The following is an 18,558-nucleotide window of genomic DNA, read 5'->3' as shown; positions in this document are numbered from 1 at the left end:
CATATATCAAAATATACTTTTCTCAATATGAGTGACTAGGTAATTAGTTTGCAAAAAGGCAATAGACTTTGTAAGCACAATAGCTAAGTGGTTGCAATAAGCAACACAATTCTAAACACAATTTAACTTTTAGCTCAATGGGTTTTTCCACATAAATGCAGTTGATTACTTTAAGGATTACTTTTCTACCCACAGGACTGGATCCTGGATCCAGTCCTGGGCCCTAAGCTGTAAACAGTTAAGTAAAAGCGTTTTGGTTACAGTTGTGATTTTTAAAGAATATAAATGTATTTTCACAGTCGACAAACTTTTCAGTAAAAACCCATCAATGTTATCCTATGGAAGGAAATTCAAGTCACAGGTAAAGTAGGATCTCGTTACTTTTGGAATCCAGTACTGAACTCCTATGTTCAGCACTGGGACCTCTACCTAAGACAAGTAAGTAATTACGATTTGATAGTTGGTACGATTTTTAAAGAATATTTCTAGCTTACAAAAATCGACACAGAAATTTCACAGAAAAACAGTGAATGGTTTCCTACGGAAGAAAATGCAGGTAATGGATTAGTACAGTTAGGATTACTTTTGCGGTTCAGTACTGGGCTAAAAGGTACTGTACTAGCTTCTCTCCTGATCACAGGTGAGTAATTCGGAATTCGTTATTCGGCTGATTTTAGATGAATATTTTAAAGTTTTAAAACTCCACACTTAGAAGAAAGTGAAAACCAGTCAATGTTAACCTATGGAAGGAAAGTGACTTATCAGCTTTTAGGTAAGTACTCGACTGTTGGAGTTAAGGTTCTGGGCATAGTCTCAGGCGTCTCCCAGGGTTGGAAAGGTACAGTAGTCACACCCTCAGCTGCACAGGGGCAGCCGGGTGCAGAGAGTAGGCCCTATGGAGGGTAGAGGGCCTTTGGTTGGTGGCTGCAAGCAAGCAGGCCACGCGGCTGTGGGAACTGAGCTCCTGGTCACTTACTCAGGGCAAGTGGGGAAGTAGAAGTTGCACTTCCAGCGGCACTCTGGCGGCTGTGTGCAGGGTGCTTTTGAGCTGTCGGGCGCTCAATGTTATCCAATGGAAAAGTTAGAAAGTGAAAAAAGGCTGCAGGCTCAGAGAAGGAGAATCTTCAGGTGCGACCACCACTTCGAGAGGTAAGTTGGGATCTTGGAGAAGAGGTAGGTACCCCAAAGGAAGGCACAGGGAGCCGCAGGGCGCCGGGTGCAGGGGTGTCTTTTGGTGTCCGAAAATCTTACCTACAGCTGGTCGCGGTTGGAGGGATCCCTGGTTCTGAGGCTGCAGGCGGCATCTGGTTCATCAAGGAGGGTTTTTGGGCATTGCACTTCGGGTCACGGTCACCGGGGGGACGTCCTCGTGGTCTTGGGTCACTCGGGCACAGGCCGGGCTTGGCGGGTACAGAGTGGGCTGGATTTGCGGTTCCTTGCTGGCACCAGGGGTATTGCTGTTTGAGCAGAACCACTGCTTGTGGGAGTCCAAGTCTTTTGGAAGGTTTAAGGCAGGCAGGTCCTCTGGGGTTGTCGTGGTTGCTGTCCGCTGCAGACACCGGAGTTTCGCAGGAGCAGGTTCAAGGATCAACAGGCCTGTAAGGTTCTGGTGCCAAGTCAGTGGGCGTCGTCCTTTTGTTAGCAGCTGCACGGCAGGTCTTCTTGTTTCTTGTTCTTCTTCTTGTTGCAATCGGGATCTGAGGATGGAAGGTTCAGGGTGCCTCATAAAACTAAATTTAGGGGCATTACAGGTTGGGCAAAAGCAGGGACCAATAGGTCCCTGCCCTGGGTTGGGTACACCCCATAGCCTGCTCTACTCCTGTGGGATGGGGGCAGGAGGCTAGCTGTGATTGGGCAGGGCTCCCCATCTTCATGATGGCCGGAGCCCGAAGTCGTGCTTCACCTCGCCTCTCCCACCTGAAGGGTGGGGTTGGCATAGGCAGGCACACCCCCTTTCCTCATTTAGGGTTTCCCGCCTTTCTTCCCGCCAGAGTGGGGGTCCGAACCAGTGGGGACCAGTTGCTGAGTACAGCAAGTGGCCTGGAGAAGCTCACAAAGGCGATATGCCTTTGAAGCTTCCCCTGCCCATCCTGGGGGAGGAGGCTTGGCACCTCGTCCCAGGCTGTGCATTGTTTCAGGCCCCCGAGAGCGGCAGGCTCTCGACCCAGGGGTCCAGAAACATGTCTGGTGGTGGCAGCCACACAGTCAGGACACTGGGAGTTGGATAGGTTTCAGGGGGCATCTCTAAGATACTTTTAATGGCAGCACTCCACTTACAGTGCCCAGTAATGGCCCTGGGTACTGTAGGGGCACAGGGCTCATGCACCAGTGCCCACACCACTGGCATAGGGCACTCAGCTAGAGGGGTGACTGATGGATGCCAGTGCAGTGAGCTTGTGGGCATGGCTCACAGGGATGTGTGCCATGTCGACTCTCTGTTTAGTTCTGTACTTAGACACTCAGCCTGCAAAGGTTGTGTGTGGGTGTCAGGGTACAGGGCCCCTAAAAGTGGCACAATAAGTGCTGCAGCCCTTGGGGGTCTTCTCTGGTCACCATGCCCTGGGTACCTAGGGTACCATTTACTAGGGGCTGACTGGTGGCCAGAGATGCCAATTGAGTTTTAGTTTCAACTCAGTTTTAGGGAAGGAACACAGGCCCTGGGCACCTGGTTGGCAGGGGCCCAGGGCCACTCAGTCAAAGCACATCAGCAATTCAGCAAAAAGTGGGGGCATACCCATGCAAGAAATATGGCACTTTCTCACAGCTGGGCTATGCCAGGCGGGAGCGGAGAACCACGAAGACTTTATATTTTTCTTCATCCAGGGTGACCAATAGGTCTAAATGGTGTATATCATTGATGAATTCAATTACAATCTGTGTATCCCTTGCGTCTGTATGTAAGATGGTGTTTTTGATACCGGATTGTAGAAAATAGTCACAGAATTTGGAGAGTGGTTCCAAGTGGGTCTGCTTGGCAAAGGGGAAATTCTCCAGTGAATCTTTGGCTGGGTGTAATAGTACGGAACCTTTGGATGTTTGTTTACTAAAAAGTCTACTTCATTCTTTGTGATCCACCATTGTTTTGCAGCTGCAGATACCAGGGATTATCTGTGTTTTCAGCCTTGCCTGTTGTGTGTGTAATATTTTCGATCAGCAAGTTGCCGTGAGTATTTGTTCTCATAATCTGTGGTGACCATGATTACAGTAGCACACCCCCTTGTGAGCCTATGAAAAGATCTCCGGCAAAGAGCCTCCATTGAGGGTGCCCGGACAATTGCAGCGCCGACCTGACGTGGAGCAAAAGTCTAATTATGAAGCAGGACACCTATATAGGGGTTTGAGGGCATTTGTTCCTACAGAGCCACGCTGCCAGCTTACTCTGCGGAACTAAACTGACCTGAGTAGACAAACACATATCACTAGGAATTGCATACCCTTCTTACCATGTCTAGTTTCCTAGAACATGAATGCAGGACCTTCATGCGCTGCGAGTCCCTCTCTCTTGATACAAATTATTAACTTAAGCCCTGTAAACTAATCAGTCATCTGGAATTTCTGCATAGTGTACATCATTTTGGTACTCTACTTAGAAAGCCAGCTTCCTACAAACACCATGCCACAAATTTTGCTCACTAACAGACATAAACCGTTGTGGCAGAGGTACGCCTGGTAGGCAAGAAAACAAAACTGTCAACTGCTGCCGCTCAATTCCAATGCAAGAGGGAGGCGCTTTGACAAGTTTCTCACAGTCGGGGGGAAAGGATTGGGTAGTCACTGCTCAGCAGTGGGTGTTCCGCATGCTGAGGCACCCCTGCCCCTATCCTTGTTGTTTCAGCCTCTGAAGGAACCTCTAACATAGCCCTTACTATAGGCAGATTGGCTTGTTTTTGTTGGAAAGCAGAGGTGTCTGTGATGATGGATTTATATGCATCCCTGTAGCCTGTGCGATGAAAGGACTCCCAGGAGTTGTCGTCTGTAATGCTCTCATGGGTTTAGCTGTGTCAGTGTCCTTTTTCATTTTATTAAGGGTAGTGTGTACCTTTGGGCTAAAAAGGTTCTCTTTGTCTAAAGTCATATTTAGTACTGCCTGCTGGATCTCTGGTATGAACCCAGAACACCTAGCCACGCATATCGTCTAAGAAGCACAAAGGTATTAACACCCGTAGTAGCTGAATCTGCCGCATCTAGGGCACATCTGATGGATTTGTTGGTAATGGCCATACCTTCTGGGACAATTTGTTGTCCCCTTCTGTGGTGTTCCTCCGGGAGGTATTGTAAGAGTTCCTCCATCTCATCCTGATCACAACCCATCTAAGAGAAACTGGCATTAAATACTCCTAGGGGCACCCCTTTCGCCTGATCTTCCAATTTAAGGGTGAGCTCATGCAGATCTGCTCTCTCAATGGCTTACAAGCTTCTGAACATCAAGGAACCCATAACTGACAGACCGCAGTAGAACAACGCAAGTCTCAGATGCCGAAGTAGCCACTGATGGACCACCATCAAGCCGACTAGCCCGTCGTCGCGCCCTGATTCTGACACTATGGCGAGGGAGGGGCAAGCGGTTCTGGCATCCCTGACTGGAGCGTCTTCGGAATAAGCACAGAGAATCTGAAGAAGAGAATTAGCAGTCAGTTATTTGCTCCATTGTCCGTTGTTGGAACGGTTTCAAACATGAGTATGGGCTGTGCCTGGGGAGGATCGGGGAGGCACCAGCCACTGGTACCCGATACTCTTTCTCCCAGGAGCCGTAAGCGCCGGACATTGACAGTCAGATGATCCTTCACCATATTCATATAGTTATGATGTTGGGGTTTTGTTACATTTTCTTGGTGGGCCCTCCCTCTCTTTGTACCTCCTCAGTCTCACACATACTCACACAGGCCCTGCTAGACCGGATCACCCACACATATGATCTCACTCATTCATAGTCACCATAGCCACATATCGACGCCCGCCTCTACAACGCATCCAGACCCTAGCCTAAATACTGACAAGCATTAAAAATCTTAGCCCTCAATGTAAAAGGGCTTAATAACCCTACCAAGCGAAGGGCCATCTTGTCCTATTTAGAGAACTTGAACTCGCATACATGCTTACTGCAGGAGACCAATCTGTTGCACAGCGATACCCATAGATTATGCTCCAAGGCCTTCCCACAGCAATATTTCTCTTCCCTTCCCACCAAGAAGGCAGGAGTTGCTATCCTTGTATCTCGCAATTTCACAGCGGTGGTGGGGGCAAATGTGTCCGAGCTCAAGGGGAGACTCTTGGCACACGTTTATGCTGGCCACTATTTACGTTCCCAAAGAGGGTCAGGAGATATTTCTCCACAAGGCGGATGCAGACCTAACGTCCTCCCTGGACCGGCAGATACTTATAGGGGGCGACCTGAGCACTGTGTTCAACAGCCACTTGGATCGCTTAGCTTAGAGACAGGGAATGACTGGGGCATTGTTCGAGATCGGGTAACAGTGGCTACAAGATCTGGGGCTAGTCGATATCTGGCACCACTTCCACCCTTACACAACCGATTACACTTATTATTCACATGCCCATAAGACCTATGCCAGGTTAGATTACTTTCTATGTTCCTGGTCCCTTCTCTTTTTGACGTAAGATTCAATCATTGAACCTTGGGCGCTATCTGACCACGCAGCATTACCTATAACACTGACATTCCCCATACCCCCCCCCCCCCCCCCCCCACACACCCCGGCCATCATATTCCTGGAGCCTAAAGGATACGCTCCTCTATCGACCTGAAGTCATTGCATGCCTAACTAAGACGCTTGAGTACTTATCTGTTAACAACACTCCGGACACCTCTATAGTGTGTCTATAGGAAACACTTTAATTAGTGGCAAGGGGCGCTTTCATCACCACGTCCTCAGCAGACAATAAGATCTGTAGGGAGAAACTCGCCAAACAGGTCCTAGAACTATAAGGAATACCCAAACAGACTGGGGCACCTTGGGTATGGAGACAGTTAAAAGCTGCGCGTACGCAGCTAGCCAGCCTTGACCTGGATAGGGCGGAATATGCTGCCCTTCGCTTGAAACACCTGTGTTTATATGGGGGGGGGACAGATGCGACCGCTTGTTGGCCCACAAATTACACCCATCTTAGCTTCGATCCAGACACAACTCTTTATTGCAATCGGAGACACCTCTGAGATCCCGCCCATTATGCTTCTGGCATGGGTAATCTTTTTCCCTAAACCCGGCAAGGGCAGTCGGTACTGTGCTTCCTACAGGCCTATGTCCCAGTTGAACATCAACCTCAAGCTTTTTACAGGGATCCTAGCGGCTAGATTGGGGCTGTTGATGCCGGGATTAATAGACCCTGATCTGTCTCAATTTGTGGCGACCAGACAACGTAGCAACAATAATCGGAGGCTGCTTCACCTTCTGGACAAGGCACACCGCCAGTCAGTGGAGCGAGTGGCGCTGTCTGTCGACGGCAAAAGGGCTTTTGACAGAGTGCATTGGCCTTTCATGGAGGCCACACTGGAGCAATTTGTGGTAGGTAGCAACTTCTGTAGGTGGGTGTTAAGCAGCTGTAGCCATCCTTTTGCCACTGTACGGGTAAATGGTTTTACTTCAGATCCCTGCCCGATAACAAAGGGTACTAGGCAGGGCTGTCCGCGCTCCCCATGGTTGTTCACAGTAGGTGCGGGAGAACCAACAGATCATGGGGGTCCAACTTGGGGAAGAGCACCTGTGAGAAAGTGCCATCATTCTTGCATGGGTATGCCCCAACTTTTTGCTGAACTGCTGATGTGCTTTGACTGAGTGTGCCCTGGGCTCCTGCCAACCAGGTACCCAGGGCCTGTGTTCCTTCCCTAAAGCTGTGTTGAAACAAAACCCAATTTGCATCTCTGGCCACCTATCAGCCCCTAGTAAATGGTACCCTAGGTACTCAGGGCATGGTGACCAGAGGAGACCCCTAAGGGCTGCAGCACTTATTGTGCCACCCTTAGGGGCCTTGTACCCCGACACCCACACACTGCCTTTGCAGGCTGAGTGTCTCAGAACAGAACTAAACAGAGTCGACATGGCACACATCCCTGTGTGCCATGCCCACAAACCCCTACTCCCTGGCATACCTCAGTCACCCCTCTAGCTGGGTGCCCTATGCCAGTGGTGTGGGCACAGGAGCATGAGCCCTGTGCCCCTACAGTACCCTGGGCCATTCCTGGGCACTGTGGGTACAGTGCTGCCATTTAAGAGTATATGATGCTGGGAGGTTGTCATTACAAACTCCACAGTACCATGATGGCTTCAATGAAGACTGAGAAGTTTGGCATCAAACTGCTCAGCACATTAAACCCTCACTGAGGCCAGTGTGAGGTTTAATGTAAAATGCACCAGAGGGCTTCTTAGAGATGCCCCCTGAAACCTAATCTACAATCCACATCTGGACTGAGTGGCTACCCAGGCTGCCACACTGCAGACATGTTGCTGGACCCCTGGGTGGAAAGCCCCTCGCTCTCCTTGGCCTACAACAATGCACATCCTAGGTGAGGTGCTAGGTCTCCTCCCCCAGGATGGGCAGGGGGAAGCTTCAAAGGCATGCCGCCTCTGTGAGCTTCTCCAGACCATTTGCTGTACTAAGCAACTGGCCCCCACCAGTTCTAACCCCCACTCTGGCAGGAAGACTGGCGGGAAAACCTACGTCAGGAATGGGGGGTGCCAGCCTGTGCCAACCCCACCTCTTAGGTGGGAGAGGCGAGGTGAAGCACGACCCCGGGCACTGGCCTTCTTGAAGATGGGGAGCCCTGCCCAATCACAGCTAGGCTCCTGCCCCCCTCCCACAGGAGAGGAGCAAGCTAGGGGGTGCACCCACCCTAGGACAGGGACCTATGGTCCCTGCCCTTGCCCTACCTGTAACGCCCCTAAATTTAGTATTTAGGGGCAGGTCAGATCCCGATAAGAAAAGAGAGACGATCAAGAAGACCCGCCGTGCAGCTGCTAACAGAACGACACCCACTGACTTGGCCCCAGCACTACCGGCATGTCGATCCTGGAACCTGCTCCTGCTTGATCCCGGCGACTCCTGCAGACAGCAACCTTGGGACACCCGGAGGACCTGCCTGCCTTGACCCTCTTAAAGACTGGGACTCGCAGAAGCTCTGCTTCAACAACCACCCCCCTGGTGCCAGCCAGGGAGCTTAAGACCTGCCCACTCTGCACCTGCCGAGCTCGGACCGGAAGACCACGAGGAAGTCCCCCCGGCGACAGGGACCCGAGGTGCAGTGCCCAAAGACCCTCCTCAAGGACCTGAGACACCCCCCACCCCCCGCCCCAACCGTGCCCAACCGAGGGTAAGATTCCCGACACCAAAAGACACCCCTGCAGCCCCCTGTGCCTGCTTTTGGGGTACTCACCTCTTCTCAAAGATCCCAACTTACCTCTCGAAGTGGTGGTCGCACCTGAAGAATCACCGTCCCCAAGTCTGCAGCATTTGTTTCCTTTTTACTTTTCCCATTGAATAACATTGAGCGCCCGACGGCTCAAAAACACCCTGCACCCAGCCGCCAGAGTGCCTCTGGCTGTGCAACCTTTGTCCTATCCTACTTCGCCCTTCGCAAGTGACCAGGACCCCAGCTCCCACAGCTGCGTGGCCTGCTAGCCGGCAGCCACCAACCAGAGGCCCCCTGCCCCTCATTGGATAACATTGGGCCTAACTACCTCTGCACCCGGCTGCCCCTGTGCCGCTGAGGGTGAACCAACTGTACCTACCTAACCCTGGGGGACCCCTGAGTCTATGCCCAGAACCCTAACTTCACCAGTCGAGTACTCACCTGGAAACCGGTAACTCACTTACCTGCCTTTGGATAACATTGACTCGAAAAATCTTCTAAGTGTGAAGTTTTGAAAACTTGAAATATTCCCATAAAATCAACCGAATTCCGAAGTACTCACCTGTGATCAGGAGAGAAGCCAGTACTGCATCTTGTAGCACAGTACTGAACCGCAAAAGTAACACTAGCCGGGTTTACTAGTAACTTGAATTTTCTCCATAGGAATCCATTGTGTACTTTTCTGTGAAATTTCTACTGTCTACTTTTAAAAACTTTATATTCTTTAAAAATCATACCCAATACTGAAACGTAATTACTTCCCTGTTTTAGGTTGAGATTCCAGTGCTGGACCTAGGAGCCCAATACTGGATTACAAAAGTAACGCGATTGTAATTTAACTGGAACCTGAATTTTCTCCCATTGGATAACATTGCCAGATTTCCATTGAAAAGTTTCTAAGTGTGAACTTTTAAAATAGCTTTATATTCCTTAAAAATCACTGCATTAACTAAAACGTTTTTACTCAACTGTTTTCAGCTTAGATCCTTGGACTGAATCTAGGATCCAGTCCTGGAACTACCAGAGTAATCTACAAATTAATCAGCTGTATTTATAGAGAAAAACCCATTGTGCTCAATGCTAAATTGTGTTTAGAATTGTGTTGCCTACTGCAACCCCTGTACCTATTGTGTTTACAAAGTTTATTGTCTTTCTGCAAAGTACTCATCTGAGACCTCTCATATTGAGAACAGTATATTTTGATACCTGTTGGTTCTAAAAATAAAACAACTATATCATTGGTATAAAAACAATTGGCCTGGAGTTCAGTCTTTGAGTGTGTGTGAAACCTTTTGCTGACTCAGTGTGTACAACAAATGCTTTACACTGTCCTCTGGTACTGCCTTACTGCTCGATCAAGCTACCACTTTAGAGAGTAAGGTCACACCTGGCTTTAACCTCTGTTATACCTCTGGGGTTTGTGGACTCTATACGCACTGTACCTTATCTTGGTCCTGTATATATAGAGCCACTTTCTCACAGCGCCTCACCATCAGCTTGTACGCAGATGATGTAATTGCCATGCTCAAGGCCCCCGCGACGTCGATACTGGCCTTCACTGAACTAGAGACTTTTGCGGCCTAAATCAACGTGTCAAAATTGCAAGCCTTATGGTTCTCCCTACAGCCGCCTACTATTACCATCCTTAAGCAGTCGTGCCCTATTCATGGGACCAGAAAGCAGCCCTTACCTAGCATTAAACTGGTGATATGCACCTGGGAAAAAGTTTCCTTAAACTATTCTCACCTGTTGGCACAGATCCGATGGGACTTGCACCGCTAGTGACCCTATAGCCTCTCCTGGCTGGGTCTTGTGGCAGCCCTCAAGATGAGCGTGCTCCCCAAAATACTGTACCTTTTTCAGACACTGCCCGTAGAGCGCCTCCTCCCCCCTCCTCCCGCAGGCATGCTGAAACAGCTCCAAAATGAGTTCCTTTCCTTTATATGGGCCGATAATAAACCAAGGATGAGCAAGGACATGAGCTACAGACCCCCAGGGGAGGTCGGCCTGGAGATACCTTACCTGGATCACTACTATAAGGCCACTCCGCTATGACCCTTGCTGGAGTGGTCTCAGAAGGAATCCAAGAAACACTGCTATTCATGGAGCGAACACTGCCTGGCCAGTCCCTGTGGAATATCCCTTTCCTCTGCAAAGCCTTGCGACCCCCCTGGGCTATATGGATCACAAATCACACGGGCTACGCTAAAGGCTTGGGACACAACAGCCACAAGTAGTGGCCTTACTACTTTCCCATTGCTGCTCACCCCCTAACCAATAACCCAGACTTCGACCCGGGTCTTGACCTGGTAGCTTTTAGACACTGGGATGGAGAGGGGCATAGATCAGTAGGGAATTTATTTGATGCTGAGTGCCCCCTGTCTTTCAAAGATTTCCGGACTGACTTTGCATTGCCCGAAACCAAACGATATCACCAGTAGATACGCCACTGGATAATGCAGCCTCAGACACACCAGGGAGCAGAGAGAAATGTCATCCCTTATGAGAGGTGGCTACTCTCCAAGCAGTCAAACAGCTCATTACAGAGCTCTATCACATGGTGGGCCCCCCGGAACAGCTGATCAAATCCGCAGGCCAGAAGAGATGGGAGACGGAACTGGGGTGGACACCATCTCCCAAGGAATGGAGGGAGATCTTTTACAGGGCCAGACACTCGGCGCGCAATATATCCAGTATAGAGTCTGCTACCAAGGTAGTGACGTTCTGGTATCTCACCCCCACCCCCAAGACTTCATAGGAGCGACCCCAGTCACTCCTCAGGATGCTGGAGGGGATGTGGGGCGGAGGGCACACTGATCCACCTATTATGGGAATGCCCCACTCTTGCACTGTACTGGGAACATATTTTAGTTGAGATTGATGAACATTTCGACACCAAAATACTACGCTTCCCGGAGTAGGTTATCCTGGGTATGCTGACAGGCTCACATCCCCCCTTCATGCGCTGCTGCAAGACCCAGCCCTACCTCTAACACACTGAAATACCTTGCACCATTTGTACTCTTCTTTCCTTGTGGCCTGACAAAATAGGGGAAGAAGGGAGGGAAACGTGGGGCGGGGAGGGTCACAGGAAGTTGAGGTGCTGATTCTTTTTTTCTTTTTTATCATGCGCTATATAGCACTTAAAATGTCTTTGGCCCCCAAAAGGGGCTATGTATTGCTTACTGCATCTTATTGTGCTTCTCAAATAACAAAAAAGATTTCAACCTAAATATATGACAGAGAGATACTCTGTAGGTAATAGAAAATATCCTATAGGCAAAGGAATGAACATCACCCTAGTTTTCTATATCAGTGGTCAGTGTACTTCGTTGCTCCGCGTGTCTGGTGTGGCAAATCATGAGTTTGTTCGACATGCTACAGTGGCCCCCATATAGGCACCACAAATGTCACTTCTAGTGTGAACGACTCCATGCGTTTCAGCACGATGCCACCTACCAGCATGCAGGGGGACTGCTCTCAAAAGATTTCCAGATCCAGTCTGAAGCCTGGGGATTATTATTCTAAGGTAAGAAATCTGCGGCTACATAGTCTGTACCTGATAAGGCGTTACAGAAGGCAAGTAACTCCTTCATAAAGCTCTAATTTGCCTTAGCAAAAACATGATAAACATGTCACCTAAACTGTACCCTGTTCAGCTTCCATACAAACCACTTTAAACTGGACTGGTTTTTCTCACTAATCCTTTTACTTTGAATTACATTGGATGTGTGGTTTAACCCCTGTTACCCAAGAGGGAGAATTCTCTTCAGGTAATTGTTTGCCTACCCTGTTTTAGGTGTCTTCCATTTTGAGGTTTTTCTCTTGTGTATGAGTTTTCCACGATTGCCAAACATTGCTTGAATCTTGCTTCTCTTCATACTCTAGTCTCTTGGTTAATATTGTTGTTTTCTCACTTAGAGCGACTTCAGTCTAATGACACTTTTGCTGTCAGTTTGTTTTCTTTATTTTATCTTTTGTCTGAGCAAACATTGCGTGGGTGGGGTCTTTACGGTTGATATTTGTATGGCTTACATTGATTTTTTATTACAGCACAGGCGTTGGTAGCTACTTCACCTCCCGGGCACAGTCATATGGAGGATGAGATCTTCAACCAATCCAGTAGCACTCCTACCTCCACAACGTCAAGCTCGCCAATTCCACCCAGCCCGGCCAATTGTACAACGGTAAGCAGCCAGATCTGAATACATTGTGAGCTAAGAAATCCCTTCTCACAACTACTGTCATCTTGCTCACCCTCCTTCCCACTAGTGCCAGCAAGCTTCTTTAAAAAGCTGTTAGATATTTATATGGAGGTGCACTCTTGTGAGTCCTCCTGTGCACTTGGTCCTAGCCTTGCACCAGTCGCCATCCAGTTATTATTTACTCTGGGAGTATGGGATGTCTAATTTGGCTTTCCCCCTCTTTTTATTGGTGCATCTTTTTTGTTTTGTTTTTATTTCTGCATCTTTCAGTAAAATGATTTTGAATCCCGTGGATTCATGCGAGCTGCAGGTAACTGCCGCAATAGGGTGCTGCCCAACTTGTTTTTGGTTCTGTGTATAGCCACCGCCATTATACACAAATAACACACCAGCCCAATACACAAAGTCCTTTCCGGGAGGTGGTCACACCTCTTTGTGGCAGGAAACCTATTGTTCTGCCTTCCCCTGCTCGAGCTCAGCTCAGAAGCAGAAGGAATGAAATGTGTCTGCGGTCGGCAGCAGTACTAGTTGCAGTTAGACACTGAAAGGCTGGTACCGGGAATACAGGGGGGCATCCTAAATGAGCCCCCCAGTACATGGAATCCTACTCCCAACACTGGAATCTGTGTTGGGGTAGGATTCCGACATGTTTGATTCCGACATGTTTGATTCCAATCATGACCAGTTTCATTTTAGCCAAAATATAGTTAGACATCTTGTAATTGACTTGATGTCCACTATATGTATTAAATGGCTGACCGCTCTTACAAAGCCTGGAGAATCGACTCTGGGGTTTGTAGGGGCACTCTGCTCATACAGGGGCACCCTCACATCTGTAATCAAGCACCCTGCTCTCAGGATCGAAGAGCCTGCCATAGAGGTGACTTGTATATTTTGAGTGTAGTGACCTCAGCTATAAGGAAACTTATATATGTGGTGAGGAGTGCAAGCAACCACTCTCACAGGCTGCAATGGCAGGCCTGTAGTCGAAGTTTTATTGGTCTCTCATGGGTGGGATAATACATGCTGCAGCCCCCTGGGAGACCCCTGGTGTACCTATGCCCTGGGTACCTTAGTACCATATACTAGGGACTTACAAGGGTACTCCAGTAGCCAATTGTGGAGGTACCAAAAGTGGGAGTAACCATATTTTTTTAAAAACCGATTTTATTGATTTTGAATGACGTATTCAAACAAATCTCAGACATTGTTAGGATTATACATGAGCCCCCTATGCATAAGGAAGCAGTTAAGTACAAGAACCCCAATTCTTCCAACTACAATTGTCCAGCATTCTTGCTTATGAAATAGAAGAGTATCCGGCGTAGGCCCGGGCTATGTTCTAGGCCTCTGCTCCTTGTTGAGTGTCAACGTAGTATACTATTTATGAACCCCCTCAAGGCTCTTCTTCAAGCACATTGCGCCATGTGGAACTCCACTCCGCCCCACCCCCAGGCATACCGCTACTGGTCAGTTCAACAACGTGTGTTCTTAGGGCGACCTCCTATCGCAAATTATGTGTCACTCCAACTAGCATGTATCGTTGGTAGTGCAGCGTGGGGTGTATGATATACTAGGCAGGCCAGTGTGGGACCATCATTCAGAAATGCCATTCGCACCGGATGTTCAGTCGCCCCCATGAGGGCCCTCTTCATCTAGGCTGTCATACCGATCTTCAGCCGGTTGTTCCAGGAGTTCCACTAGTGTCACCCATGCCTTTGCTGCTTCCAGCGTCTTCTCACTCCCTGTTCTTTGGGCCACTTGAAGTCTGAATGTCCCCTCACATTCCGCCCGTTTCACAAATTCCCTCACCAATCTTGGCACGTTAGGGCCACTTCTCACCTTCCAATGGCTAGTGATCTGTTAGCCAATACCAATCCCAAACCTATGAACTTTCTAGTGACCTTGTTCCTGGCTGTGTGAGAGAACCAGTGTAGCAGGCAACACTCTGCCGTTCGCCCTACTTCTCTCGCTGTTGCAGTCGCTAACACTGCAGTGGCCCCGCTCCGGAAATCTCCCAAGTTTGGACAATCCCAAAACATATGCAAAATCCCGCACCCTCCGTGTTACATCGCGGGCAGGCCGCCAAGACACCAAAAATGTGTTAATCTTACCCGGGGTGAGGTATGCCCTGTATAAAACATAGAAGTGGATCAGCGGGAATCATGCATTCCTGGAGATATTTCAGGTCCTTTCCACAATCTCCCCCCATGTTTCTCATCAATATCCTCGCCCAGATCTCCCTCCCACTTGATGCGCAAGGCAGTCAGAGGTCAGCGTATCTCCTGCGTCAGGCGCCTATAAAGGTAAGTAACCGCCTTAAAAGTTCTCACAGGTATTACTATGTATTGACAAACTGTGGAAGTCTGGGGTTCAGCAATCTCCTCCTGCCAGTGCTTTCACATGTCTGCTGTCAGAGCGGCATGCAGAAGAAAATCTACTCTTGGGAGATCATACCACTCCAAGAGATCATTGTAGGGGAGCAAGGTATTCTCCTTGTATAAGTCTCCTATTGTGGAGATTCTTACCTCTCTCCATGCCTGCAGTCTATGCCAATTCCCACAGTGGGGCAATGCCTCCTGTATGGTCAGTGGAATATCTGATGCGTAGGGACATTGTATCTGGGCCCGTTTAAGGGACCTGTTCCAGCACTTGCACACTGTACTACTTTCGGAGGAGCCTAAAGACCTCTCAGGGTAGCTGTAGGAATACCTAAGACAGGAGCCGCAGACTCTGATCACTGCCTCCAAGGTCACCCGCGTTTCGGAGACTTCTCGCCATCCATTTCTCTGCAAGATAATAGGCCTCAAAGTCTGGTACTGCAAATCCCCCCCCCTTCCGCTCGAGGTCTCATCAAGGTAGTGAGCGCCACCCTCCGTCTCCGAGAACCCCACAGGAAACCCGTGTCCATTGTTTTGAGCTGAGTAAACAGTCTAGGCGGTATCCAGAGTAGAAGTGACCCAAAGAAATCCAAAAGTCGCGGCAGGCAGTGTCACTATCTTTAAAAGTGCAACCCTACCCGCTACAGATAGTGGGGGAGTCCCCCAGAAATCAAAGTTACCCTTGATGGTTCGTAACGCTTGTCCTACATTGCCCTCTAGCAGATCCCCGTGGGTATAATATATTAGAGTACCCAAATGAGGCAAGCATCTATCCTCACATTTCACACCTTCCGTCTCCAGTAACCCAACTCTGTACGAGTGCATCCGGAAGAGGCACGACTTAGCCCAGTTCACCCGAAGCCCCGCTACTTTCTCCAGGACATTCAAGAGCTCTTTGGCTCCCCGAAGGGCCTCCTCAGAGTTTGCCAGAAAAATCAGTAAGTTGTCTGGATATAGCGCTATATATTGAAGCTGACCCACCACCTCCAACCCCATATAATATGTTATGTTATGTTATGGTGGGATTTGTAGCGCGCACAACTACTCCTGAGTATCCTGGCGCGAAGTAATATAACATAGATGGCGAAAAAAGATTTAATAGGCCTGTTTAAAAAGGTGGGTTTTGAGGAGTTTTTCAAACACTTTACGTCCAGAGTGTGCTGCAGCGCTATAGGTAGGGCATTCCAAAGAATGGCTGCTTTAACCGAGAGGGACTGGCCGCTCATCCTACCTCGGCGAAAGTAGGGAATTACCATCAGTCGCTGGGCAGCCGACCTTAAAGATCGTCGAGGGATATAGAAGGCCACTCTCTTCTTAATGTAGGCGGGGCCAGAATCATGTAAGGCTCTATGTACTAGAAGCAGGGCTTTAAACTGTACCCTCTGAGCCACTGGCAGCCAATGAAGTGAGGATATTTGCGATCTTATACTGGTTTGTTTAGGAATGCCAAGGAGAAGTCTCGCCGCAGCATTCTGGATAAGTTGAAGCTTATTAACCAGATATGCCGGGATGCCAAGAAAAAGCGCATTGGCATAGTCCTAGCGGGACAAGATAAGTGCCCGGGCAACCATTTCTTTAGCCGGTTGTGGGAGCAAAGGGAAAAATCTGCCTAAGGATTTGAGAATATCGTCCTGACCTAGCATGTGCAGCCAAGGGCTCCATTGCTAAAGCAAACAAGGGTGACAGCGGGCAGCCTTGTCTTTTCCCCCGGCCCACCATAGAGGCATCCGAAATTAGTCCTGTCCTGATCCTAGCTTTAGAATTCCTATACAAGAGTGCCGTCTATTCTACAAATCGTTCCCCCAACCCAAATGCCCTCATAACCCTTAAAAGATATGGCCATTCAAGGCTATCAAAAGCTTTCTCGATTTCAACTTAAAAAATACACGCCTCCTCTTTCTGATATGTGTCTGCTTCTAAAACTCACAGTAGTCTGCGTATATTCATCGCCATATTCCTGGCTGGGATAAATCCAGCCTGATCAGTGTGTATTAGCACTGTCATATGTAGAAGCAGGCGGGTGGCCAGTACACGACTTAGTATTTTACTATCCAATAAAGCATAACGAGTGGGCTATAAGCAGGTCGTTCCCAAGCCGGTTCTCTGGGCTTTAGGAGTGGAGTGATAATCGCCTCTCTTGTTGAAGCAGGTAGACGGCGTTCTAGTTTTGCTCTATTATATAGCGCCACTAGCCGGGGAGCCTGAACATCCACCTACGTAGAAGAAAAATTCTATTGGCAACCCATCTGTCCCCAGTGTCTTATTTCTGGCCATATGTTTAATAGCCCCTCGTACCTTCCCAATCTCGACATCTCTGCCCAGAGCCTCTGCCGCCTCTGCATCTACACAGCTCCCATGAACTCCACCACCTCCTCTTCTCCTTGAGCTAGTCTACTATGATATAAGGCAGTGTAGTATTCCAGGAACTGTGTGTTAATATCTTGTTGGCGATAATAAACCTTGTCTCCCGCCCTCGGATCTCAAGTATCGCCGCCCCCGTACAAGCTGGGTTAGGCAACCAAGCTAACTGCGCCCCAGATTTTTTCCTCCCAGCGTGGGCCCTGGCGGTGTAATCCTTGTAATCAAAACAGCGCAGCTGTTCTACTTGTGTTGCCAGTGCTTCCCGAGCCGCAAGAAGGTCTGCCTGCTTGTCCACCCTCTCTGGATTATCTTATTCCATCTCACGGAGCTGCTGTTCCACTCTTTGTGCATCCTGTTAAAGTACCTTCCGTGCCTCATAACTTCTCCAATGCAGCGACCCCTAATAAGTCTTAAAAGCATCCCATGAAATGAGTGGGCTTGTCGCCTTATTGGCATTGTCTAAAAAGTAATCTTCAATAGCGGAACCAATCGTGGACCGAAATACCGGATCTTCCAATGCCTCTGGTCGTAAGCGCCAAGCAGGTATTTCAGGTCTAACACGAATCCAGTCTAATGCCACTAGCCGCGGGTTATGATCCGAGATAGTTCTGACCAGGTATTCACTCACCCTAACCCCGCCATGCACATCCAGAGAGCACAAGATTGCGTCCAACCTAACATGCAGTTCATGTAATTCTGAAAAGAAAGAATAATCCCTTCCCCTGGGTTTTGGGCCCTCCAAGTGTCGGTCAACTCCCATCTTTGCTGCTAATCACGTCTGGCCTCTGCAATTTTATGTATGGGAGCATCTGGGAGTGGTGGGTGAGAACGGTCCAATCTGACATCGGTAACACAATTAAAGTCACCCCCTAGTAGTACAGATCCTGTCAACACTGAAACTAGCGTTCGTGAGCTGAGCTAGAAATGCAAGTTGTTTTATGTTAGGGGCATATAAACTCCCGATCGTTATGTCCCTTCTGTCTAGACGCCCTGAGATCACTACAAATCTCCCTTTTGGGTCACTTATTTGTCTGGTACACTGGAAATTGACTTGCGCCCGCATCCAGACCAGAGTCCCCCTGGGGAGGGACTCGCGCCCGCACCTAGACCAGCGTCCCCCTGGCGAAGGCCGAATAAGTAGTATAAAACACCTGCCCCCTCCACCTGCGCTGTAATGCAGCCCCTTCCTTCCGCGATAAGTGAGTCTCCTGCAATAAGGTGATCTGCACCCCTCTCCTGACCAAGT

General features: G+C 49.0%; 1 protein-coding gene across 8 annotated transcripts in view; it reads left to right on the top strand.

The window, feature by feature from the left end:
* Positions 1-18,558, top strand: part of CNOT3 (CCR4-NOT transcription complex subunit 3) — a 1,075,180-nt gene that overhangs the window by 557,068 nt on the left and 499,554 nt on the right. For all 8 annotated transcript variants that reach the window (XM_078655004.1, XM_078655002.1, XM_078654999.1 and 5 more), the window contains one exon: positions 12,419-12,552. In XM_078655004.1, coding sequence (XP_078511130.1) covers positions 12,419-12,552 — 134 coding nt within the window. The remainder of the gene's footprint in view (positions 1-12,418; positions 12,553-18,558) is intronic.

Source organism: Lissotriton helveticus, chromosome 7 (genome assembly GCF_964261635.1).
Source record: "Lissotriton helveticus chromosome 7, aLisHel1.1, whole genome shotgun sequence".
Lineage (NCBI taxonomy): Eukaryota > Metazoa > Chordata > Amphibia > Caudata > Salamandridae > Lissotriton > Lissotriton helveticus.
Note: the sequence above shows the minus strand (reverse complement) of the source record. Positions and strands in the feature narration are given on the sequence as shown.